Source organism: Chanodichthys erythropterus, chromosome 22 (genome assembly GCF_024489055.1).
Source record: "Chanodichthys erythropterus isolate Z2021 chromosome 22, ASM2448905v1, whole genome shotgun sequence".
Classification (NCBI taxonomy): Eukaryota; Metazoa; Chordata; class Actinopteri; order Cypriniformes; family Xenocyprididae; genus Chanodichthys; species Chanodichthys erythropterus.
In genome coordinates this window covers 20,658,027-20,681,914 of record NC_090242.1, presented here as the reverse complement: position 1 = coordinate 20,681,914, position 23,888 = coordinate 20,658,027, and the positions used below count along the sequence as shown (strand labels likewise).

The 23,888-nt window shown below is 35.9% G+C and overlaps 1 protein-coding gene across 1 annotated transcript in view; it reads left to right on the top strand.

Annotated features, from left to right (window-relative positions):
* The window catches only part of nnt (nicotinamide nucleotide transhydrogenase), a 47,655-nt gene that overhangs the window by 2,277 nt on the left and 21,490 nt on the right, over positions 1–23,888 (top strand). Inside the window, exons 2-11 of the mRNA XM_067375228.1 lie at positions 1,408–1,604; positions 5,151–5,380; positions 11,091–11,308; positions 12,059–12,146; positions 12,334–12,422; positions 14,785–14,972; positions 16,195–16,328; positions 17,769–17,960; positions 19,675–19,828; positions 21,276–21,437. Of these exons, the coding sequence (XP_067231329.1) occupies positions 1,451–1,604; positions 5,151–5,380; positions 11,091–11,308; positions 12,059–12,146; positions 12,334–12,422; positions 14,785–14,972; positions 16,195–16,328; positions 17,769–17,960; positions 19,675–19,828; positions 21,276–21,437 (1,609 nt within the window). The 5' untranslated portion in view covers positions 1,408–1,450. The remainder of the gene's footprint in view (positions 1–1,407; positions 1,605–5,150; positions 5,381–11,090; positions 11,309–12,058; positions 12,147–12,333; positions 12,423–14,784; positions 14,973–16,194; positions 16,329–17,768; positions 17,961–19,674; positions 19,829–21,275; positions 21,438–23,888) is intronic.

The following is a 23,888-nucleotide window of genomic DNA, read 5'->3' as shown; positions in this document are numbered from 1 at the left end:
AACGGCCGCCCAAGTATATTTAGAGACACATTTTTGCTTTTATTATTTTTATCCTCTTATACTTTTACATCCGCCCAAAATAATGAAACCATTCGTGTTCGATTAACTAGTCGTTTTGTACCTGTTCGTTATGTGTGCATCAGAACAGTTGACTCCCTCTAACGTTCCCACGTGCGCTGCATGTTGCAAAGTCACAAGGGGGCTCTACATGCTCGCGCAAAACTGCTTCAAAGTGAATCTCAATCAATGATAAGCGCAGATTTATGCCAAGCAATTGCTAATGAACTCAAGTTGATGAATTATTACAATGTCGTCTTTATGGCCTTTTATATAAAATGTTTTATACGCTTGTAAGAATCTGAAGGATCAGCCTGCAATAGTACAGACATTTCAAAATAAGAGTCCCAGTGTATTTCGGGCTTGTTTATAATTAAAAGTTATAAGTTTTAATTTCGCTTTTTCTTTTGGGCTTTATTGGTATTTTGGCTACACAATAAATTGTATTTAATTTGATTTCCATTTAATTCATCGTAAATTATTGTAGTCTCCCCCACAGGAAGAAAAGACTAAGAACATTATTTGACACGTATATTATTCATTATATACATTTTACTATTAAAATCTGTGTCCCATTCACTGAGAGAGACACTATATAACAGCAAGGAGAACATAGGAAAAGGAGAACCATTTAAATGCTGTAATTTCGCATAATTTACAATGCATAATAATGCATAATATTAGTATGTATTAAATTTAATAGTATGCTATGTAATTAAAATTGATTTCAATAAATAAAAATACTGTTCAAAATCACACTTTATTTTTTTGTCACATGTAGTAGACCATTTTTGTGCCGTAGGTAATAGGAGAATTTTTATATTTATATATATAATGCATGCTGATTTGCTGCTCAAAAAATGTTTTCATTGTTGAAACTATTGTGCTGCTTAATATTATTTAGGAACTATGATGCATTTTATTCCAGGTTTTAGTTGATGAATCGAAAGTTCAAAAGAACAACATTGTTACATTATAAATTACCGTCACTTTTGACCAGTTTAATGCATCCTTGCTGAATAAAATATTTAATTTCCTTAAAAAAGACTTTCGAACAGTATTGTGTACATATATATATATATATATATGTATATGTATATTTTGATTGTTTTATTTCCTTTAAAGAATGTAATACACTCTGTAGTATTTGTAAGATATTTACTTTATGAATGTGTGAGAACACAGTGACTTAATATGCCCAGTCACTCACTTGTGTGAATTGTGAGCATATGTGTGTCACCTTGGAGGTGGGTAAACAGCTGAGCTGCTGTTACTGGGGCAAAGTGGAGCATTGTGGGATATGTCATCAGGCTAACTTTTTTTCCTCCTCTCACTCTCCCTCACATGTAGGAGGAGGGTTATTCCAACTGCACGGCTCCTCCTTGTGTCTCCGATGGCGAGTCTTCTGCGTGTGGTAGCCACCAGCTGTTCCAGCCCCCTGTTCTCCGGGCTGGCCTGTGCTAAGCTGCATAATGTTCGGACGGTGAAGACACCATGTGTGCGTTTTTTTAGGACCCATCAAGCCCTCAGTCGTCTCGCTAGTCCAGGTAACCTTACTGGAATATTAAATTGTTATAAAACACGTTCTGTTTCAGACATTTGATTTTTCCCTCAGTAAACATTAATGAACGAGTTGACTGAAAGACCTTGAATATGGTTCACTTATGCTTATGTATAAACATAATTTGTTTTACCTCAGATGTTGTTTTAAAGTATGACAAAAGCAAATGAGACATTCCCAAACTTCTTACCCTTCTACTAATATTTCTGTAGCAGTCAATGCATGTATGCAGTGACCTTCAAGGTCACTGTGTCCCTGCCCTGGTTGTTCTGCCTCTATTATCTGCGTTGAAGGTCCCAGGATATGAATGAGTGTACTGTAAGTGACCTGTGTAGCGTGCTGGCTGCTTGGATACAACACGTGTTTGGACCAGCCATTAATGGCAGACATTTTTTTTGAAAGGGGGAAGAATGGTAATGACAGCTGGGGCAGGTTATTTCTGGCACTGTATCAGCTGAGGAAACGGGACTGACACAGCTTGTGCAGGAGTATGCCTACTGGGAAAAGTAACACATGTCTATGGTGACTGCCATAAGAAGTTTGTGGGCCTCAGATATTCACTTTGTTTCCATTTACAAAAATATTTAAAAACTACTTAAAGGATTAGTCCACTTTTAAATAAACTTTTCCTGATAATTTACTCACCCCCATGTCATCCAAGATGTTCATGTCTTTCTTTCATCAGTCGAAAAGAAATTAAGGTTTTTGATAAAAATATTCCAGGATTATTCTCCTTATAGTGGACTTCAGTGGCCTCCAGACGGTTGAAGGTCAAAATGGCAGTTTCAGTGCAGCTGAAAAGGGCTTTAAACGACACCAGACGAGGAATAAGGGTCTTATCTAGAGAAACCATCGGTCATTTTCTAAAAAAATACAACTATATATGCTTTATAAACACAAAATATCGTCTTGAACGTACTTCCGGTTTCCGCAATCTTCAAAACGCTTACACTGTATGTCCTACGCCTTCCCTATTCTACTTACGGAACGAACACGGTGCCAGTGTAGTTTTTTTTTCGTAAGTAGAATAGGGAAGGCGTAGGACATACAGTGTAAGCGTTTTGAAGAATGCTGAAACCGGAAGTACGTTCAAGGCGATATTTTGTGTTTATAAAGCATATACAGTTGTATTTTTAGGAAAATGACAGATCGTTTCACTAGATAAGACCCTTATTCCGTGATTGGTATAGTTTAAAGCCCTTTGCACTGAAACTGTAATTTTGACCTTCAACCGTTTGGGCTCCATTGAAAAATCCTGGAATGTTTTCATCAAAAACCTTAAATTCTTTTCGACTGACGAAAGAAAGACCTGAACATCTTGGATGACATGGGGGTGAGTAAATTATCAGGAAAAGCTTATTTAAAAGTGAACTAATCTTTTAATTATTTTCTTTTTATTTATTTATTTATTTATAGTACTGTTCAAGAGTGTCTATGTCGGTATGATAAAAAAAAAAAGTATTATTCTAACTATGGCTACATTTATTTGATCAAAAATACAGTACAAACTGTAATGTGAAATATTGTAATGTATATGTTATTAATTGAAATAACAATAACGCTTTACAATAATGTTATCAAAATAGCTAATATATTTAATATATTATTAAAATAAGTTAATTTTAAAATGAAAGTTATTCCTGTGATGGCAAATCTGAGTTTTCAGCTGCCATTACTGCAGTCTTCAGTGTCACATGATCTTTTAGAAATCATTCTGATTTGCTGCTTAAATATTTCTTATTATCGGTGCAGAAAAGAACAACATTTATTTCAAATAGAAATCATAATAAATGTCTTTACTGTCACTTTTGGGCAGTTTAATGCATCCATTTTTTTTTTTTTTTTTTATAAAAATCTAACCCCATGTAAAACTTGACCTTGGTGACAAAGTCCTCAAACACATGTAGATACTTATGCCATACAGAATTGAATTGCTTTTGATCATAAGATATCACACTAGAAGAACAAATTTCCAAGGTAGCAAAAGAATAGTCACAGTCAACAACTTAATGTAATTTTTGTAATAATAAATGACACTTGGTTTGTTGTTTGATACCCAATGCAGTGGCATTCATAAATTTTACATATGGCTGAAGAGTCCAAATACTTTTTGAGTTGTCTTTGCGGTCTGTGGCCCAGTTTAACCACCTCCAGGCAGCTCAAGTCTGTGATTCACGTGGGCTCATGTTGTTGTTATCTATAGATCAGGCCTGTGGTGGAATTTTCCACAAGCGACCTCCTGCTACCAGTAGCAGGACATGACTTGGATGACTTCTTGATGCATATTCAGCCTGTCTAGACCATATGTTGTTTGCACATCTTTTACAGACCAAAACGCATAAAATGAAGCTGTGCATAAAAAATCAACTTGATTTACTTTATTACACATGCCAAAACCCAGTTATGCTCTGTTTTACTGCTTGAATTATATTTTTGAAAAACTTATTTTTCTTATTTTTCTTTAAGTCTTACTGTAAAAATGCACGCAGTTGTAAATCCACAAGTCTCACAGAGACTGCATGGACCTCCAGTCTATCACAAAGGTCTCAAAGGTTTTACACGTTTCTTTTTTACCACCCTTTATAAACTGCTTCACCAGTTGTGTCTGCCCCTGTATATGGTGCTTATCTTTATTGTACAGCTTTACTCTTTGACCTCTCTTTGACTTAGAAATATTCTCGAGAGATTATATTGGCCATGAGCGTTATTTTGTTTCTGAGGTGTTGGTTTCTCTAAAGTTGTAATGTAATTTTTATCTGAGGTTGGCTGATAAAGATGAACAATTAAAAAATTCAAAGGATCACAATATTGGTAGATGACTTAAGCTGTTGTACTTTAAAAAAAAAAAAAAAAAAAAATCATTTTAGTAATTTTTAGTGTATATAATATAAAAATATTTATTATTTTTTATTTGAAAAAGTGTCATTTTTTATAGTATATAAAGTAACAAAATAAAATGTACTATTTGTTTTACATAATATTTGTATAATGTATAAAGTAATATAAAATAAAATGTATTATTGTAGTTGTTTTCTAAATACAAATAATAAAATATATTTTTTACATTATATTACAATGTAAATATTTTATAGTATAGAAAATAATATAAAATAAAATGTATTGTTTTTGTATTCTAAATGAATAAATAAATCTAAATGTATTTATTCTACATATGTAAATGTTTATAGTATATAAAGTAATATAAAATAAAATGTATTATTATTATTATTATTATTATTATAATAATAATAATAATAATAATTAATAATATTGTATTTTAAATACAAATAATAAAATAAAAAAATAATTTGTTTTACATTATAATATAAGGTAAATATTGTAAAAAAAATTTAACTAAAAAAATTATAAAATAGTTTTTTTTCACGTAATTGTGTTATAAATACAATTTTAAGATTCATTAGTGCTACCGGTGCAGGGCCCACCTGTTCAACTTTTGCATTTGACATGTGCACTTAGAAATGCGTTCCTCTCCAGGCTCTGCTTGATTCTGTAATTCTGTTATTTTCTGCAGGCATTCCATACAAACAGCTGACTGTCGGTGTTCCTAAGGAAATCTTTCAGAATGAGCGTCGAGTGGCCATCTCTCCAGCCGGAGTGGAAGCTCTCATCAAGCAGGGCTTTAATGTGGTGGTGGAGTCTGGTGCTGGGGAATCTGCCAAGTTCTCCGATGACATGTATACAAAGGCAGGAGCCACCATCAAGGACGTCAAAGATGTCTTTTCATCTGATGTTCTGCTTAAGGTATTTTTCATTCTTAACAGAGTCTTCATTAACACAAGCCTTGTTTATACTTCCGCCTGTCTCCGCAATGCAAGCCTCTGCTGATTGCGTGCGCAGGTGTTTATACTTGACGTGCTCGCCGTTGTACTATACTTTAAAATTGACGGGGGGGGGGCGACTCAGAGTAATTGTCCTCTAAACCATCAGGAAGCAGCAGTGAGAAGTAAGGCACTCAAGACTTGTACTTTGGCAGGACTCAGAATGGGCTGTCAACAGTAGTGCAGTAAACTCCAAAGTAATTGAATAGTGGTGTTGTTGTCATGTGCTGTGTGTCTATTTTTTTGGGCTCTAAAATATTTTTTTATTGATTCAAAAGTCATTATAACAACAGCTGTAATAAAACAAAGTGTAAACCTTTTTTTTAATGTATTTACTCGTTATATAAAAAGTACATAGGGCTATAATAAGATCAGATTTAATCTGTTCATCTCTCTCGGGGACGCTAACTTTTTTTAATTTTTTTTTTATATATAATATTTAAAAAAAAAAAATATATATATATATATATATAAAAAAAAAAAATTATACAAGTGTATAAACTGATTAGTCTGTTGGTCAGTTTGGAGGACACATATTTGTTGCTTATTAGCTTGCATATTGGCTGTTTATTAGTACTTATAAAACACATACTGTATTAATGCCTTACTCTGCATGACCATTGTTGTGGCAAAAAATCAACTCCGACAAACATGTCCAATTGTCTTTATAGCTTTTATTTCTTGCAAGAAAGGTCAGACAGGTCATACAGAAACACAAGTAGCTGCAGAGTGTAATTTTCAGTCATATTTTCAGCCATACATTCGTTAGTTACCACCCCCCTTTTTGATACATTGTTCGTCATTAATTGATCATAGTGGTTGGAGACCTGTTTCTCTAAACATTTGCCATCAACACTAAACTAAACTCCATCTTCAATTCTGCAACCAGAATTGTTTCTCTGTCTCTGAACATGCTCTGTGAAGAGTTAGAAAAATCAAGGTTATTTTCAGATAACCGATTACACACAATCTCATGTGTCTGCTCCAGCACTTCCTAAGGAAACAAACTTTTTTTTTTTAGTTTGGGCACAACGAGAAATTCAAACCACAGCACCCCAAAGATCGTCTACCACCCCAACCTAACAATGGGCACCTGTGTAGATAGTCACAATTCTTTCCACCTTGACTTCTCCCTTGTATTCTGTCATAAAAGCTCCTAACTTCTTACTGTAACTCACATTGTTACTCTTTTCAGCCCAGTCTGTAATTTCAACGCACTCTCTGACAAACAGGACCACTTTATTCTTTTGTTTAGCCCAAAATTTAGCAGGTACCTCAGCCAATGTTGGGTGTACTTCTGAAGCACAAATGATTACTGTGCAATGATTTTTCTTTACTCTGTATTTCAATTGGTATTACAATTCTTTTAGTTAGTCTACCCCTTCCAGTTAGGGTCAAAACTCATCTGCTTATACCAAATAGAGGACAGTATCCCTGAAACCAACACTTCACATTCCATGGTCACAACTTATCCTTCGCTATTCCAGCCTGTTGTTTTGTCTCTGAAGACAGAGCCATCTACAAACAACACGTCCTCACAGTCATCAAATGATTTATCTAGTAGGTCAAGTCATGGTGTACAGACTTGATCAAGGATAGTCAAATAATGTTCCTTCTCGTCATCCTTTGTTCTGTGAAGGTTACTGGGCTCTCTGGATAATTTTGCTTACTGCCAGTGTGTCACTGTTTCTCTGCTGTCAGTTCTACATTTTACATTTATCATTGTGATCACACATAGCTGACAATGTTTAAAATTCAGACCCCAAGTTAAATTTAGACAAAGGGTTTTAACCCATGGACGGCAATCTTCAATTTCACAATTCCAATTTTCCATAAATACTTAAACTTACTGATCCAGAGAGTAATTCAAATCAACATCATAAATGATAAAAGTAATCATAATTACCATTAGTAGACAAAGCTGGATAAACAATACACTTAAAGCTTGTCCCATGTTCTGTATCATCTTTTCATCAGATTCAATCAAAATATCTGCTTCTCCAAATTTCTCGTTTCACTTAACCCATCTGTAACGATAAAACACTCATTCACACTAGCTAATGACACACACACTCTCTATGGATTTTCCCCAAACTAACACATACAACACATAAAGTCCAGTCACTCTCACACTCACTCACACTAGACACACATGACTATAAACTGCTCACTTTCAAAGTTACTTTTGGTGTTAAATCTAAAAACATATCTTTAAACTTCCCATTTTTTTCTGTAGATCTTTACTTTTTAGTTTTTTACATGATCTTTTATTCAGACTCAAAGCATATCTGTTCAATATAATTATTTTTCACAAAAGTCAGCTGGGTTGTTTTGGTTCTAGTCTCATTGCTTTGTTTTGTTTAAACTTTAGCAGACTGATAACAGACAGACAGAGTATCCTTGCCTCTACCCCAGCCGTCTCTCTCTCTTACTGCACAAATAATCAATTCAGCAGCGTCTCAAGACTGTAACTTAGACTGAATTTAACATCAAATTACTATACATACTCTTAGTCAAATGTAAATGTTTTTAACTTTCAAATTAAGAAAACATTATCACCATCTAAAATATGTTATGCCAGTTGCCATTTTTGAGGGTATCTTTAGTTTAAATGCTGAATGCTCTTAACTTTCTCTTGAATCTGCAAAATCTTCATCTTTAACACCACCATTGCCTTGGAATTATAGTCACTTCTGTCCTTCAAGGTCTATATTACTAATTTAAAGACCTCTTTACACTCATTGAGTTTTCCTTTAACAAATTTAACAGTTAATTTCCCTCTTCATGGCAATCATTCCTTTTAACATCTCTGTGTCCATGATTTTCAGCTGAGACACTGTGCTTCACTATAAATAGCTTGTTATCTCTTAAGACACAAGCTCAGATAGCAGCATTTAGCTGACTTTGAATGAGAGACTGAGGATTTCAGGACTGGTCCACTGCCTTTTATAACTTTTAACATCAAACTTTATCTACTGTCTTTTGACTTTGCCCCAGCTTAAGACTTTGCCAGAAATGACATTCATTTCCAAATAAACAACTGTTTATATTTATCTTTTACTCACACATCATGGAAATTAGAGGTTACAAATTTCCAGTCAGGTTGAGTCTCTGATACAACTGGTAGTCTCATTTTTGCCAATTAACTTTTGACCATCAAAAACCAAACATTTAGACATTAAAGGTCCAAAATCATTTTAGTCATTTTACATTGTGATAGCGATGCGCTCGTCACATACTTGAGACTGTTCAACTGTTTTCCACAGTGAAACATTCCTGCTATATTTCCCTTCATCATAGCCACTTATCTCACTATCAAATAGTTTGCAGATGCAAAACATATTTATCAATGTGGTTTCTAATGTATTGCAGAACCACAATATTATTTTACCCATATTTCTACTACTAGGTTGGACTGACAGCCTTATACTGTAGCTGCTTCCTCCTTCAACCATTCTTATATAAATTGTAGTTCTCTAGACATCTAATGTTATGCATCCATTTAATGGATGAATAAACAAACAAAACTTTTTTGTAAGTTACATTCACATCGAACTTCTTCACATGCCAATTCTTTTTTGTATCCCTACATGCCAATTCTTTCTGCATTCACCTTCTTTCCCTTCTGTCTGCTTTGTCTAGTCTACAATCTATTGTCTGCTTAGATTTCACACACACCGCTCTCACACAAACACAACATCCCCAAATCGCAGTTCTCTTCCACTCATTCCCTTACGACCTTAAGTCTTATGACAACTCAACATTCCCTCTTCTGGAAAATCATAATACTTAACTAACTTTTCTATATATAACATGCAGCTTTGGCCATACAATTTTCTCATTTGATAAAACACTGGTACATCATATTTTACAACACCCCCAATCACTTCACTTTTTGCAAGCTTGCTCTGGGATTCCCCATTTTGACTCTCCCGGCTCCTGTGGATTTTAACTCTTTGGCGCACACCTAATAATCTGCGGACGTCTCCACCAGATCCGATTGACTGCCCCAACCGGACAAGCTTGAGCAACTGCTCCACGACCTTTTTGACCCAAGGCCGCACGGGCTACTTGCAGATTTAAACGCTTAGACAAACGCTGTTACTGCACTCGCGATCAGTTTTGGGGACGTCTTGATCGCCCTGCTTTTTGGTTATTTAAATTGTGTTATGCAGCCTCGTGCAATCTGCTTCTGTGGACCCCCCAGCTTCCACAGACTGTCTCTCTGTACACCACAATTCAAATGTTTACCGTTACTGACCGTTACTGACTACTGCAGTCGATCTCAATCCCACAAAACCCTCCGGACCGCGACCACATAGCCTGCCAGAGCCATCAAAATGGTTCGTCCCGGTTCCTAATTACTTATTTACCAGATCATAAATTCCACTTTTTTTTCCCTTTTTTCTATTCAAAAACTTATTTTACCCACATAAACTCATATTTAAATCACTTAAATAACAATTTTTTTTTCAATTTTTCCTGTTTCCTAATCTTTCAAATTTTTACCAAATCACACTTAGTCTTAATTCCCCATAAAATGTAAATTTATCTCTTACCAGAGAGTCGTGTAGCCACCTGGGTTCGTTTTCTGATTTCAGTGGTGTCCCCCTCTGGACCCTGGCGGTCGGCCCCTCATCCCTTAATCTATTTGGGGTAGGGCTGAGACTACTATTAAGTCCAGGATGATCAGTCACCGTCCGCTCTCGGGTCCAAAAGGCACATCCATGGAATCACATCCTGACACTCAACTGCATAAGAGACAAACACGTCCAATTGTCTTTTAAAGCTTTTATTTCTTGCAAGAAAGGTCAGACAGGTCATACAGAAACACAAGTAGCTGCAGAGTGTAAGACAAAGAACGAAAGCTTCCCCTCACTTTTATATCTCTAACCTCCAAGGCCGAAGCCTCTGTCCTTTTACCATATTTGGAACATCTCTTAGTGGCTGTAACTTTCCACACATTGTTAGCACAGACATCTTTTTAACATACATCTTGCATGTCCCCATACCATATCTTGCTCTTTCTATTTCTAACATCTATGTTAACACTATGTTAAACATGACCACTTAAACCAACATCATACCATGTTCCATAAGCATCATATTTCACAAGAGTACAGGTAAAAAGCATATGAAAAATAAAAATTTCCACAACACCATATTCTACATCCCTAAATCCTACTCCAAACCTAAACTTAAACGCTACAACTACCTTAGCTAACTATTTATAAGAAGTAAATTAAGAGTTTATTGGGGCTGAAGTTGTAGTTAATATTGAATGTGTTCCCCATACCAAAGTGTGACCATATTTTCTAATTTCATTAAACATTTTAATTTCCTGAACATTTTTATAAAACCTGGAACCTGAAATTTCTGCTATTGTAGGTTAATTTTGTAAATTAAAGCAATTAATTTGGGCAAGCACAAACTGTGTGCTGGTACAGACATATCTATTTGGCCAGAATCACCTCAAAGTTGTGCATCTTCTGAAGCTGAGCCTCATGCAAAGTTACTAAAAAGGCCGTGCACACCACCATGTGAAATAAGGTCTTGTGCACTCAGTGGTCACCACTGAGTTGACGTCATTTTTGCCATGTGGATGCTGTGATCTCTCCACCTTTTTGCCACAGGTGCGTGCCCCGATGTTGAACTCTGCTCTGGGAGTTCATGAGGCTGACCTCATGAGTGAAGGATCCACCCTTGTCAGTTTCATCTATCCCGCTCAGAACCCTGAGCTGATGGACCTGTTGTCCCAGCGCAAAGCCACCGTCCTGGCCATGGACCAGGTGCCCCGTGTTACTATCGCTCAGGGTTATGATGCCCTCAGCTCCATGGCCAACATTGCTGGGTAAGGCCATCTAAAACCAAAAACACAAAAGACTAGCTGCCTAATTTGTATAATGATGGAAAGCATTTTGTATTTGCATGAATGTTTTAATTTCAGTAATTGACAGCTTTAATTCATTTTTTTATTTTATATTTATTTATTTATTTATTTACAGTGTTATATAATAATGTCGGAGCCAGTAGCCTTGTGGGCACGCTCCGACATATAGTGCAACTTCGCCTCTTGAGACTGAGTTTGTTTCCCGGGTCTCGGTCTTTTGCCAATTTCGTTTATTTTCTCTCCACCAATTTTTTTTTTTTTTCCTGACCGTATTTTATGGAGTGATTTAAAACAAAAAGTTCCAAAATCCTCTCTGTAAACCTTTAGACCTTTACATTTTAAACAATAATTTTGAATCTGGCTTAATCCAATATAAGATTTTTGTGCTGGAAATGTCTGAAAATTACTGCATTTTTAATTAGATGTCCCTCATTTGCATATTTAGGTATAACATTGCAGGAAACTTGTAATACAGAATTTATATATATATATATATATATATATATATATATATATATATATATATATATATATATATATATATATATATATATATATATATATATATATATATATATATATATAATAAATTCTGTATTACAAGTTTCCTGCAATGTTTTATTTATATATATATATATATGTCTTGATTCCTGCTTCATCAGTGGCCATGACTGATGTGCTGCTTTTTTTTTCTTTTTTTCTTTTTGGCAGCTATAAAGCCGTGGTACTGGCAGCCAACAACTTTGGCCGCTTCTTCACGGGTCAGATCACAGCCGCGGGGAAGGTTCCTCCTGCTAAGGTATGTGCTGGCATAACTGCTCACACGTCCTGAGTGCTTATTTTGAGTTTGCTTGATTCATTGCTGTACATTTCTCACATTAATTCTTGGATGAAGATATTAGTACTGTTCATACTTTCCCAAATTAGATTTTTCTGTTTATTTCATAGTTTGAATTTTTTTTTAAAAAGGCTGTTCTTATTGGCAGGTGTTGATCATCGGAGGTGGAGTGGCTGGTTTGGCTGCTGCTGGCTCAGCCCGTGCTATGGGTGCCATAGTCAGGGGTTTTGACACCAGGTAAAAAGTCATAACTTAGTTACTTGCATTTTTTTGGGGGGGTAAAATTTAATACTTTTATTCAGCAAGGGTCCATTAAATAGCTTAAAAGTGACAGTAAAGAATTTTACTTAATTACAAAATGCTTCAAATGCTATTCTTTTTAACTTTTTATTCGTCAAATAATCCTGAAAAAATGTATCACTTTTTTTCAAAAATATTAAGCAGCACAACTGTTTTCAACATTTATAATAATAAGGAATGTTTCTTAAACACCAAATCAGCATGTTAGAATGATTTTTGAAGATCATGTGACACTGAAGACTGGAGTAGTGGATGCTGAAAATTCAGCTTTGCTGCCACAGGAATGAATTACATTTGAAAAATATATTAAAATAGAAAACTTTGTTAATAATAATATTTCACAATATCACTATTTTTGATTCAAAAAATGTTTTATTTTTATCTTACCTGAAATGAAACATGCACAGTCATCCATCAAACATTAGGTGGTGCTATAATATAGAAATAAAGTTTTACTAGAATCTACACAACACATTAAACTGGTGGTTCACTTTTTTTTTTTTTTTTCTTCTAGGCTTGATTGTGTTGATTTTTTTTTTTTTTTTTTAAACATATTTTTCATATATTTTTTCTTTTATTCTACACCGCTGTTTCCATTGTCATATGAACGGCCAGTTTGACTTCCTGGTTCTATGATATCACTCCCTCCGAAATACACAATGTGCTGAGATTGGTTAGCTGGCCCAGTGTATTATGATTCGCTGAAGTGTCCAGAAACTCCACACCCCTTACCATTAGTTGTTACACGTGCTTCTGTCAAAAATGTAAATAATGGCGTCTTTTGCCGTATCAAATTGAGCCCGAATCAGACCCAGATAGCAGTAATGATGAAGAGGGTCAAGCAGAACCTCTGAAAGCACGGTTTTTAAAGGATATTTTTGAATGGTAATTATTTCCAATTGTACTTGTGTCAAAGTGTTTAGATATGCTGTCACTTGTAAATGTTACTGCTTTTTGTTATTAATTTATAGCATGAACAACTGTTTGTCTATGAACATAGAAGTTTGTTGGTGTTTGTTGAAGTATGCAATAGAATTTAGCTAACTGGTTAGCGAAGCCAAACTGTGTTGGTCTTTGTTTACGTCTTTGACGCAACCAAATAGCAACAGAACTATACATTTAAAAGACATGTACAAACAATAAAACGTACTTACAGTTAGGGGCCCATAAACAGCAGCTTTTGCTTTTAAAGTGGGAACTGCTTCTTTCAGTAATAGCCTTTGTGCAAATCCAGCATTGAACTCATGTAGATTCTGGAAGCTGTCTTCAGCGCCACATCCAGTGTAGACAGTATCACTGATTATAATGGGTTCTATTATCTTGCGATGCATCATGTCGCACACGTCTGGTGTAGACAACTCTTCCGCTTCCATAATGCTGCGCGACATGGCCTCACCCACCTTGTTGCGTGTTGGGCAAGGGGCAAAGTTTGTTAATTGCAGGGTTTATGATGTCACCAACCAGGGAAGAAGCTCACTGTAGTCCAAACTGGTCGTTTTTGTAGGCATTAAACTGCCATAACTTTAAAAGACAATATTTGCATTGAACTTTCAGCGCTGTGACTTTGCGGATAGTGTTTATGCTCAAGCAGCAACATTATACACTAACTAAAGTTAAAAGAGTGAAATCACAATGAACCACCCCTTTAAATGTGCTGACTTATTTTACAGTTATATTTTTCTTATTTAAAAAGTGAAAAAAAAAAGAGAAAAGTGTGAAAAGTGTGATGTTACTGCTAATCCTGCTAAAATGCTTTGAAATGTGCATATTTTAAAAAGCTTTATTGTGATCTTACAGCTTTAGAGCCAAGCTCAGTGTATTTATTGTTTCTGTGCTTTGGGGGGAAAAAAAAGGGGTCCTGATCAAGTTTTTTTTTTTTTTTTTTGTGCCCCCAATCCTTTGTAGTAATCCTTCAAGTATATTCAATTTATTAAAGCATGAAACTCGCAGTAACGGAATGCCAATCTGTCAGTCAAATCTGAAGCAGGACACAACCAATGGCAACGCGTTATGGCAACGATGTCTCAGAGTTTGACTCGTGCCAGTAAATTAAAGAAAAGAGCTATAACAGTGAAGGGAAGTTATTCTAATAATATATTACGAGGGCACAAATAAAAAAAAATATACAATAAGAATTGTCAATTTCTATTTCATGGTGGTAAAATCCATGAATTCCATTAAATTTGTAGAATTCTATAGAATTACTTGATTCCACAAAGTTCCATCAGCTTCAGTTCCAGCAAGTCTCCTCTCGGTGGCAGTGTTGTATTAGTCATGGAGTCTTGTCCTTTTCTTTCAGAGCTGCTGCACTGGAGCAGTTTAAATCCCTGGGTGCCGAGCCCTTAGAGGTGGATGTGAAGGAGTCAGGAGAAGGCCAGGGCGGTTACGCTAAAGAGATGTCCAAGGAGTTCGTCGAGGCAGAGATGAAGCTGTTTGCCAAGCAGTGTTTGGATGTTGACATCATTATCACTACTGCACTTATCCCTGGTACGCACACCTGCAACATTCATTCCCTTCCCATCTCCTTTTTTTCCATAACATGCCCTCTATGGTATGTAGTATTGCAGATCATAGGTGATCTTGTTTGCTTATGCTCTTATTTTTCCATCATTTGACTTTAAAAGGAATAGTTCATACAGAAATGGATTCTCTTTATTTACTTACCCCTTATGTCATTATAATTTTTTTTTTCTGTGAAATGCACAGACTGTCAAGCTCCAAAGGCCCAAAAAGCACCATAAAATAGTCCATATGATTCTATATTTGCTATATTATAAGTCTTCTGAAGCTGTATGAAAGTCATTATTTAACCATTACCTTCAATGTACTGTGGCTCTCAAATACTTTTGGTGCATTTATAGAGCTTTCTTGGAGCTTGTCTGTCCCTGATCACGATGAGCTATCATTCTATGGGGGGAAAAAATCGTAAATTTTTTTTGTTGTTGTTCATGGAAAAAATAATGACACATTGATTGGAATGAAATGAGAGTAAATAATGTCAATTTTAAGTTTTCATTTTTACTATTCCTTTAACTGTGATCCTGGCTTATCTGAAGATCCTTAGGCTTAATACGCACATGAATATCATTGGCATTTGAAAAGAGAAACGGATTAACCGGCATAGCTAATTATATACAGCACAATTGCCAATTTAACAGCTCTGTGGCTGCAGATGTGCTTTGTGTTCATTTGAAGCATGTGTTGTCCTAATCTCCATGACTGAAAGCTATTAAAAATCAGGCCATGTCCATAACAGAGAATGTTTACAAAGTGTCATAAGCGTTGCTTTGGGTTGCTCTTACTTTAGGTTGGCAGAGAGTTCTTTCCACTCTGTGTTGCTTGTTCAGTACCGCTGGCACTCAAAGTCAGTTCCTGTGACTTTTACATGCTCATGCACACTCCTGGTGTCACTCCAATGTTATTTTATTTCCATCCCTTAAGCTATAGAGCCACCGGTTGGTCTTTTAGAACTTAATTCTTAAACAAACTGCATACCTGGCAGTTTTTAGCACGCTCAGATTGGTAAAACGCATGCAATCTGTTCCACTTTTATCGGAATAGCGTTTTTCTTTTAAAACCAACAAGCCGCAAAGCAGCTTATCAGTATATTAGGTTGCATGTATAAAACGCACATCAGAGGAGTCTTATTAAATGCATATCAGTCATGGTTTTGGTTTACTAGTCTCACTGTGCTGAAATTATTATGCAGGTCGGAAGGCCCCTGTGCTGATTACTAAGGAAATGGTGGAGACCATGAAAGACGGTTCAGTGGTGGTGGATCTGGCCGCAGAGGCTGGGGGCAACATCGAGACCACGGTTCCTGGAGAACTGTCTGTTCACAAAGTGAGTACACTACAACTGCAACGTACATGAGCTTCATGTGTTTGTCAGGAAGGTTCAGGTACACTACCATTTGGAGTCCGTAAGATTGAGGGTTTTTTTTTTGTTGGTTTTTTTAAAGAAATTATTAGTTTTATTCAGCAAGGATGCATTAAATTAATAATGTTGGTCTTTTGTAAACTGTGAATTTTCAGAGACCTCCGACTTGTACCACATGACCACTGCAGATTAAAGGGTACATATTATGCCCATTTTTACAAGATGTAATAAGACTCTCTGGTGTCCCCAGAAAGTGTCTGTGCAGTTTCAGCTAAAAATAATATTAATATTAATATTAAATTAATATTATTATAGCTTGTCAAATTTCCCCCCGTTTGGGTGTGAGCAAAAACATGCCGTTTTTGTGTGTCTCTTTAAATGCAAATGAGCTGCTGTTCCCTGCCTGCTTTCCAAAGGAGGGCGGAGCTTTAACAGCTCATGCTTCAGTTGCTCAACCATGACAAATCTGGAGAATCTCACGCAGCCAAAATGACGGTTGTCAGTAACCGTGTTCAGCCTTACATTGTTTAAACCGGACTCAGACACTGATGGAGAGACTCAGGAAGAAGTTACAACTTTTAGAATGCAACCGGATGTTTCTGAATGGTTAGTGGATAAATTTATGTAGTTGCTGTGGAGTTGATTAATCTTTTATGCAAAACCCAAATGGACGGCCACTATACATAGCGTACCTGTTTGCCAAACAAAGTCCTACACACCGGGCTAACTTTTATGATTGCTATCAAATGCTGTGAATGGTCTAATATTTTTCCAAAATATTGCTCTGATAGAAACGCTTCTTTTTTAGCAATCGAGCTTGCCAGGGTCAACTTGTAGGCTATCCAGGCTAACGAGACTCTAAATAGTGTTCTGTGCAGCTCAAACTTTTGCCATAGCCTTAGAACTGGTACACCGGTTTCACTTGCGAAAACAAAATGGCGGCGCCGTGGATGGAAACATGCAGATTAAGCACCAGGAATATTATAATAAGATCCCCTTCCTACGTCACAAGGATAGCGAAATCTGAGAGGCTAATTTTTTCACATGCTCACAGAGAAATGCTTGCCAAAACAAAGTTACTGGGTGTCCTTTTTCACATTTTCTGGGCAGGTAGATGCACCGGGGACCCGATTATAGCACTTAAACACAATTAGAGTCGGCTCAGAGTAAAACATCACTTGTTGTCATCTCGAAATTATGGTAATTATGACATGGTGTGAACGCAGCACAATGTCATTACAGGAATAAATTGCATTTTAAAATATATTTAAATTAAACAGTTATTTTAAATGGTAATGATATTTTACAATATTTCTGTTTTTACTGTTATTTTTCTTAATCTACAGAATATTCACATGTTTGTTTGACTTATTTCATAAAATGTACTTGTGTACTTTCCTCTAGGGTGTTATCCACGTTGGCTATACTGATCTTCCCAGTCGCCTCCCGACTCAGGCCAGCACATTATACTCTAACAACATCATCAAACTCATCCGTGCCATCAGCCCGGACAAGGAAGTTTTTTACTTTGATGTCAAAAACGACTTTGATTACGGCACAATGGACCACGTCATCCGAGGTTCAGTAGTTATGAAGGTAAACCTTTTTTTCCCCACAATGTTCTTAGCTACAGGAGGAGAGATAAACCCTTTATTTTGTGTTGCATGCTGCAAGTCGCACCTTAAATTGGTAGAACCTTTCTTTCAATTACACGCAACATCTGACTCTCAAACCTCCAGCAAAATTACATGTTTCAGCTGAAATTGGATCTGTTGGTGCCTCAACTGTCCCAGGGGAAAAGTATATTTTTCCACTTTGAGGTTTGACATGGACAGTCACAGGTATAAGGAAAAAATCTTAACAGTTAAAAAAGTGAATTACGTAATAAAAAAAAACACTTTACAATAAATCGTTAACTTGCAGCAGTTTATAATCTTAATGTTAATTTTAAAATTTAATACATTATTAAAATTAAAAGTTGTATCTGTTAATATTATTTAAAGGTCTTGAGCAAATGTGAACTAACAATGAACAGTTGTATTAACCTATCCTAAATAACCTTAACATTTAACAATAGACATTTTGTTTAAAGGTGCCATTGAAAGTTTTTTTTTACAAGATGTAATATAAGTCTAAGGTGTCCCCTGAATATGTCTGTGAAGTTTCAGCTCAAAATACCCCATAGATTTTTTTTTTATTCATTTTTTTATCTGCCTATTTTGGGGCATCATTAACTATGCATCGATATATAGGTTGCGGCCCCAAGCTCGCGACTGCCTTAAACAGCATATACAAAGTTCACACAGTTAATATAACATGTCTAATCGCGTAAGTATGGTATTTATTTGGATGTTTACATTTGATTCTGAACGAGTTTGATAGTGCTCCGTGGCTAAAGCTAACATTACACACTGTTGGAGAGATTTATAAAGAATGAAGTTGTGTTTATGAATTATACAGACTGCAAGTGTTTAATAATGAAAATAACGACGGCTCTTGTCTAGTGAATACAGTAAGAAACAATGGTAACTTTAACCACATTTAACAGTACATTAGCAACATGCTAACGAAACATTTAGAAAGACAGTTTACAAATATCATGTTATCATGGATCATGTCAGTTATTATTGCTCCATCTGCCATTTTTCGCTATTGCAAATATATTGATATATTGCAAATATTGGGGGCATAAACCCCGACTGTTACGTAACAGTAGGTGTTATGTTGAGATTCGCCTGTTCTTCTGAGGTCTTTTAAACAAATGAGATTTATATAAGAAGGAGGAAACAATGGTGTTTGAGACTCACTGTATGTATTTTCCATGTACTGAACTCTTGTTATTCAACTATGCCAAGATAAATTCAATTTTTAATTCTAGGGCACCTTTAAAATATTTATTATTCTTTTATGTTAGTTAATGCATTAACTAACATTAACTGATGAAACCTTATTGTAAATTGTTACAATAATAATATCATCATCTATTTTCCATGTATGTGATGTAAAGGGTGATTTTTGTTTTTCTTTGTCATAATATTGGTGAAATAAGCATCAAAGTTGATTATTGACTTGTGTTGTGCATTCACTCTCCATGGATACACTAAGGTTTAAAAACACAAAAATTTGGCCCACACAAGATGACGTTTTATCCAATCTGAACATTGACTTAAAATGAGTTTGACTCCCCTGAGCTCAAGGATGTGTGCAGTTTAAAATTTATGACTCAATATCACTCTGGCGCTTATTTAGCTTTCAAAGTTGTGGTGGTATTTTTTGAGTTCTGGCTTTCACTCTGTCTGTCTGTCTGCAGGATGGAAAAGTGCTTTTCCCTGCACCACCACCTAACAACATCCCAGTAGCAGCGCCTACAAAACACAAGTCTGTCCAGGAGCTGGAGAAGGAAAGGGCAGCTGCCATCTCACCCTTCAGAGCCACCCTCACCACGGCTGGGCTTTACAGCGGAGGTAAATCACAGTCCGGGCTGCCCTCTCGGCCTCCCTCTTCCCACCGGATCTCTGCGGGTCCCCCGGGGTTAATATGAAAGCGGCTCCCCATGCATTTTAAGAGGAAGAGACATTGGTGGTCTCTGACACTGAACTATGTTAATAAGGCTGTCGTGAACGTTTAAAAAGCCCCCCTTTATTGCTTTTGAGATTAATCCGATTTTTACTTTCTTCCTTTTATCTACTTCAGCAATCTGCATTGCTTAGAAATTCCAAAAATAGCAGCTCCCTTGTTTGCCCGCTTTGTCCCAAGATGTGATTAGACTCCAAAGCCTTGCTAAACCAAATGGCACACAAATGAATTCTATTGGTTGCAGACGCCTGAGGAACACTTGTGTGTGGAGAGGCAACGTTGGCTTCACATCAAAGCGCTCACTTCCTCACTCAAGCCACAAATACAACTCGCACGTAAATAAACACCGGCTGATAAACAAACATGCAAATGAGATCTTCCTGCCCTTTCATGGTTTGCTGTATCTGTATGAGCTTAGTTACAGGGACTCCTGACTTGCTCGGAAAGGCCAAAATCACTGCCTTTTTGAAATTGTGATTGGTCACCTAATTGCAGCACAAGCTGTTTTATTTTCCACATCACCTTGGTCCATTCTGGCATCTCAATGCCAGGAAACTGGGATGATAAAATGGTGATGCTGTTGGTTCTGCCCTTCCGCTTTGTATGTCTGTTGTGGTGAAGAGGTTTTCTTACCAGCATGGCCAGTGGCTGGTCATCCCAAAATACAGTTGGCAATACCAATAATACCAGTGTAATAATAATATAACAATAATAATGACAATAATATTAATATTACAATTAAACAGTATTATTATTATTATTATTATTATTATTATTATTATTATTATTATTAATAATTTTATATGAATGATTTATTTATAACTACTAAACATTTATTATTATTATCATCAATAACACACTCCAGTGGAATTATTAAATATTAAAAATAACACACTTCATTATTTATAAATAAGAAAGCTTATATATAATAAAATACAGGTATAATTTTTTTTTTTGCATTTTATTTTAGTATTTATTCATTTATTTATTAAACACTAATATATAATATAATATAACATAATATATAATATAATATAATAATTATTTATTTATTTTATTTTTTTGCCAACTTACAAACTAAAAAGTTGAACATTTTAAATGGTGTATTCAGTTTTACACAATTTTAGCCATACCCACTATTAGAGTTGAGGTGTCAAGTGTACATGACCCACAGTAATAATGCCATTTTGAGAGGATTATGGGATGTATAAACAGGACACATTGCTGGCTTATTTGTCTATTTTAATAGTCAAGCAATGAAAATGACCAAAACTTACATTCTTACTGAAAAACAAACAAAAAAAATTCTTTACATGTCTTGTTATTTCTACTTAGGTCTGGCTTCAGCGATCGGCCTTGGGCTGGCAGCTCCCAATGCTGCTTTCACCCAGATGGTTACAACCTTTGGCCTGGCAGGAATCGTGGGATACCACACTGTTTGGGGCGTCACTCCTGCTCTTCACTCCCCACTTATGTCCGTCACAAATGCCATTTCTGGTAAGTTAGTAAATAAAGCATATATATCTTTTAGTATATAATTTGCTCAGTAATTGCTAAATTATTGCTAAATTAAATGTTTTTCTCTTTGCCATATAATTCTATGTATGTATTTATTTTTTTAAATTATGTACTTAAAAAAAAAAAAAAAAAAAAAATATATATATATATATATATATATATATATATATATATATATATATATATATATATATATATATATTGGTTTTTTTTATATATATATATATATATAATAAAAAAAATTATATTAGTTGTGAGAAGTACTCTGAGGCAAATTAAAGGTGAAATTTCTCTCAAGCACAGGTCAAAGCATTCCATTTTCTTAATCTGTGTTTGTCCTTTAGCTACAGGGAGCTCTCAAGTGGATGTGAATTACCTACTTGCTTTAATGGGCAGAAAATATCACCTAATTTATTTATTTTTTTCCCTCCCTTGAGTTAGCGCCTGTGATGAACCGACATAGCCCACCCGTTAGGTGGTGAGTTCGGCTCTTCATTAGTCTAGACATTATCATCAGCCAGGCAGATCAAGGATGCTTCTGTGCTTCATTAAGCTTTTATTCATTTCTCTCAGCGGGCTGAGAAACCAGGAAACGTTTCATTGTTTTTAACAAGTCCTTGGTGGTCTGCATGAAAGAGTCCTTTATGTCAAGAAAGCTATAAACTTCACATCGAGAGTGTGGGGAATCATCCGAAGCAATTAGTTTCCCTCAACCTGCTGCACACTTCCTGTGAATTAGTTTATTAGTCTTGTAGAGACAGTCTCTTGCTTATCTTTGTCTTATTTGCGTGTGAGGCGTTACATATTTGACACTTGTTGGACTGTCTTTCACAGGCTTGGAAACGTGAGCGAGTTGGAATTTGCTTATTTCAGTGCCAAAAGTAATGAAGCTTTCACAAAAGTGACCGAGACGTTAAGCCACTAATGTGGAATTTCTCATTCTCATTGAAAGTGTGGGAGAACTTTTCCAGAAGCATAAAGTTACTCTTTTGCTCCCGGTGGAATAGTTCATCTCTCGTTCTTTAATCTACTTGAAACTGGTGAATCAGAATGACTCCACATCTCTTGATTTCGCCTGATCCAAGGAATCTTTACGGACAAACGTAGTCTATTAGATATTGGTTTTGGGTCCATTTTGCTGATGTGACCATGACTTAATATATGTGTCATTTGCTTAAAACAAGCTTTCTTTCCAAATACCTCACCGCTTTATCCTCCGTGATCACAGAAAGTCGGAAATATTATCTAGCCGTCAGAACAGCAGCAGTTTGTGGATTTTAAGCAAGCTCCGACATCTTTCATTTTCATCCAAGAGTTTTATTTTACAGATATCCAGACCTCTGCATGTCTGGGTACGTGTGTGGCGGTTCGTGCCTGTGTAGGTTTACAAATCGTCTGTTGCGTTTCCTGCAGTGTTGTTGTAGCGTGCTCTTGGCCTGCAAGCTGGTCTGTGATCAATTGTTACTGCAGAATTACAAAGTGAGAGGAAATGCTTACCAACAGTTACACACTTCATTGACTTAAGATACCGCTAACTAACAGGGCCACCTCAGGTTTGGTCAGTCGATTCGAAGCCGCAGAAGCATTTGAAAACGATTAAAGAGGTGATGGTTATCAGATTTCCCTCTGGGATGCCAGCGTTGTCCTCGTTAATTCCCAATCAGAATGAGTTACAAACAGCTTGTTTTGAGTGCTGTGCCAGTGTCAAGCTTATGATGTAAGAATTCTTCTAGTGGAAGGGGAAAATGACTCGGACAGTTGTCTTGTTTTTCTCACTTTAAAGGATTAGTCCACTTTTCCTGATAATTTACTCACCCCCATGTCATCCAAGATGTTCATGTCTTTCTTTCGTCAGTTGAAAAGAAATGAAGGATTTTGATGAAAATATTCCAGGATTATTCTCCTTATAATGGACTTCAATGGCCTCCAGTAGAAGGTCAAAATTACAGTTTCAGTGCAGCTTCAAAGGGCTTTAAACGATACCAGACGAGGAATAAGGGTCTTCAAAACACTTGCACTGTATGTCCTACGCCTTCCCTATTCTACTTATGGAAAAAAACGAAACTGAAAAAAACGAAAAAACGAAACTCCATTCGTTTCGTAAGTAGAATAGGAAAGGCGTAGGATATACAGCATAAGCTTTTTGAAGAATGCAGAAAGCGAAAGTCATTCAAGGCGATATTTTGGGTTTATAAAGAATATACAGTTGTATTTTTTTTTTTTCAAAAATGACTGATCGTTTCTCAAGATAAGACCCTTATTCCTTGTCTGGTATCGTTTAAAGCCCTTTGCACTGAAACTGTAATTTTGACCTTCAACCGTTTGGAGGCCATTGAAGTCCACTATAAGGAGAATAATCCTTGAATGTTTTCATCAAAAACCTTTCTTTTTGACAGACATCTTAGATGACATGAACATCTTGGATGACAC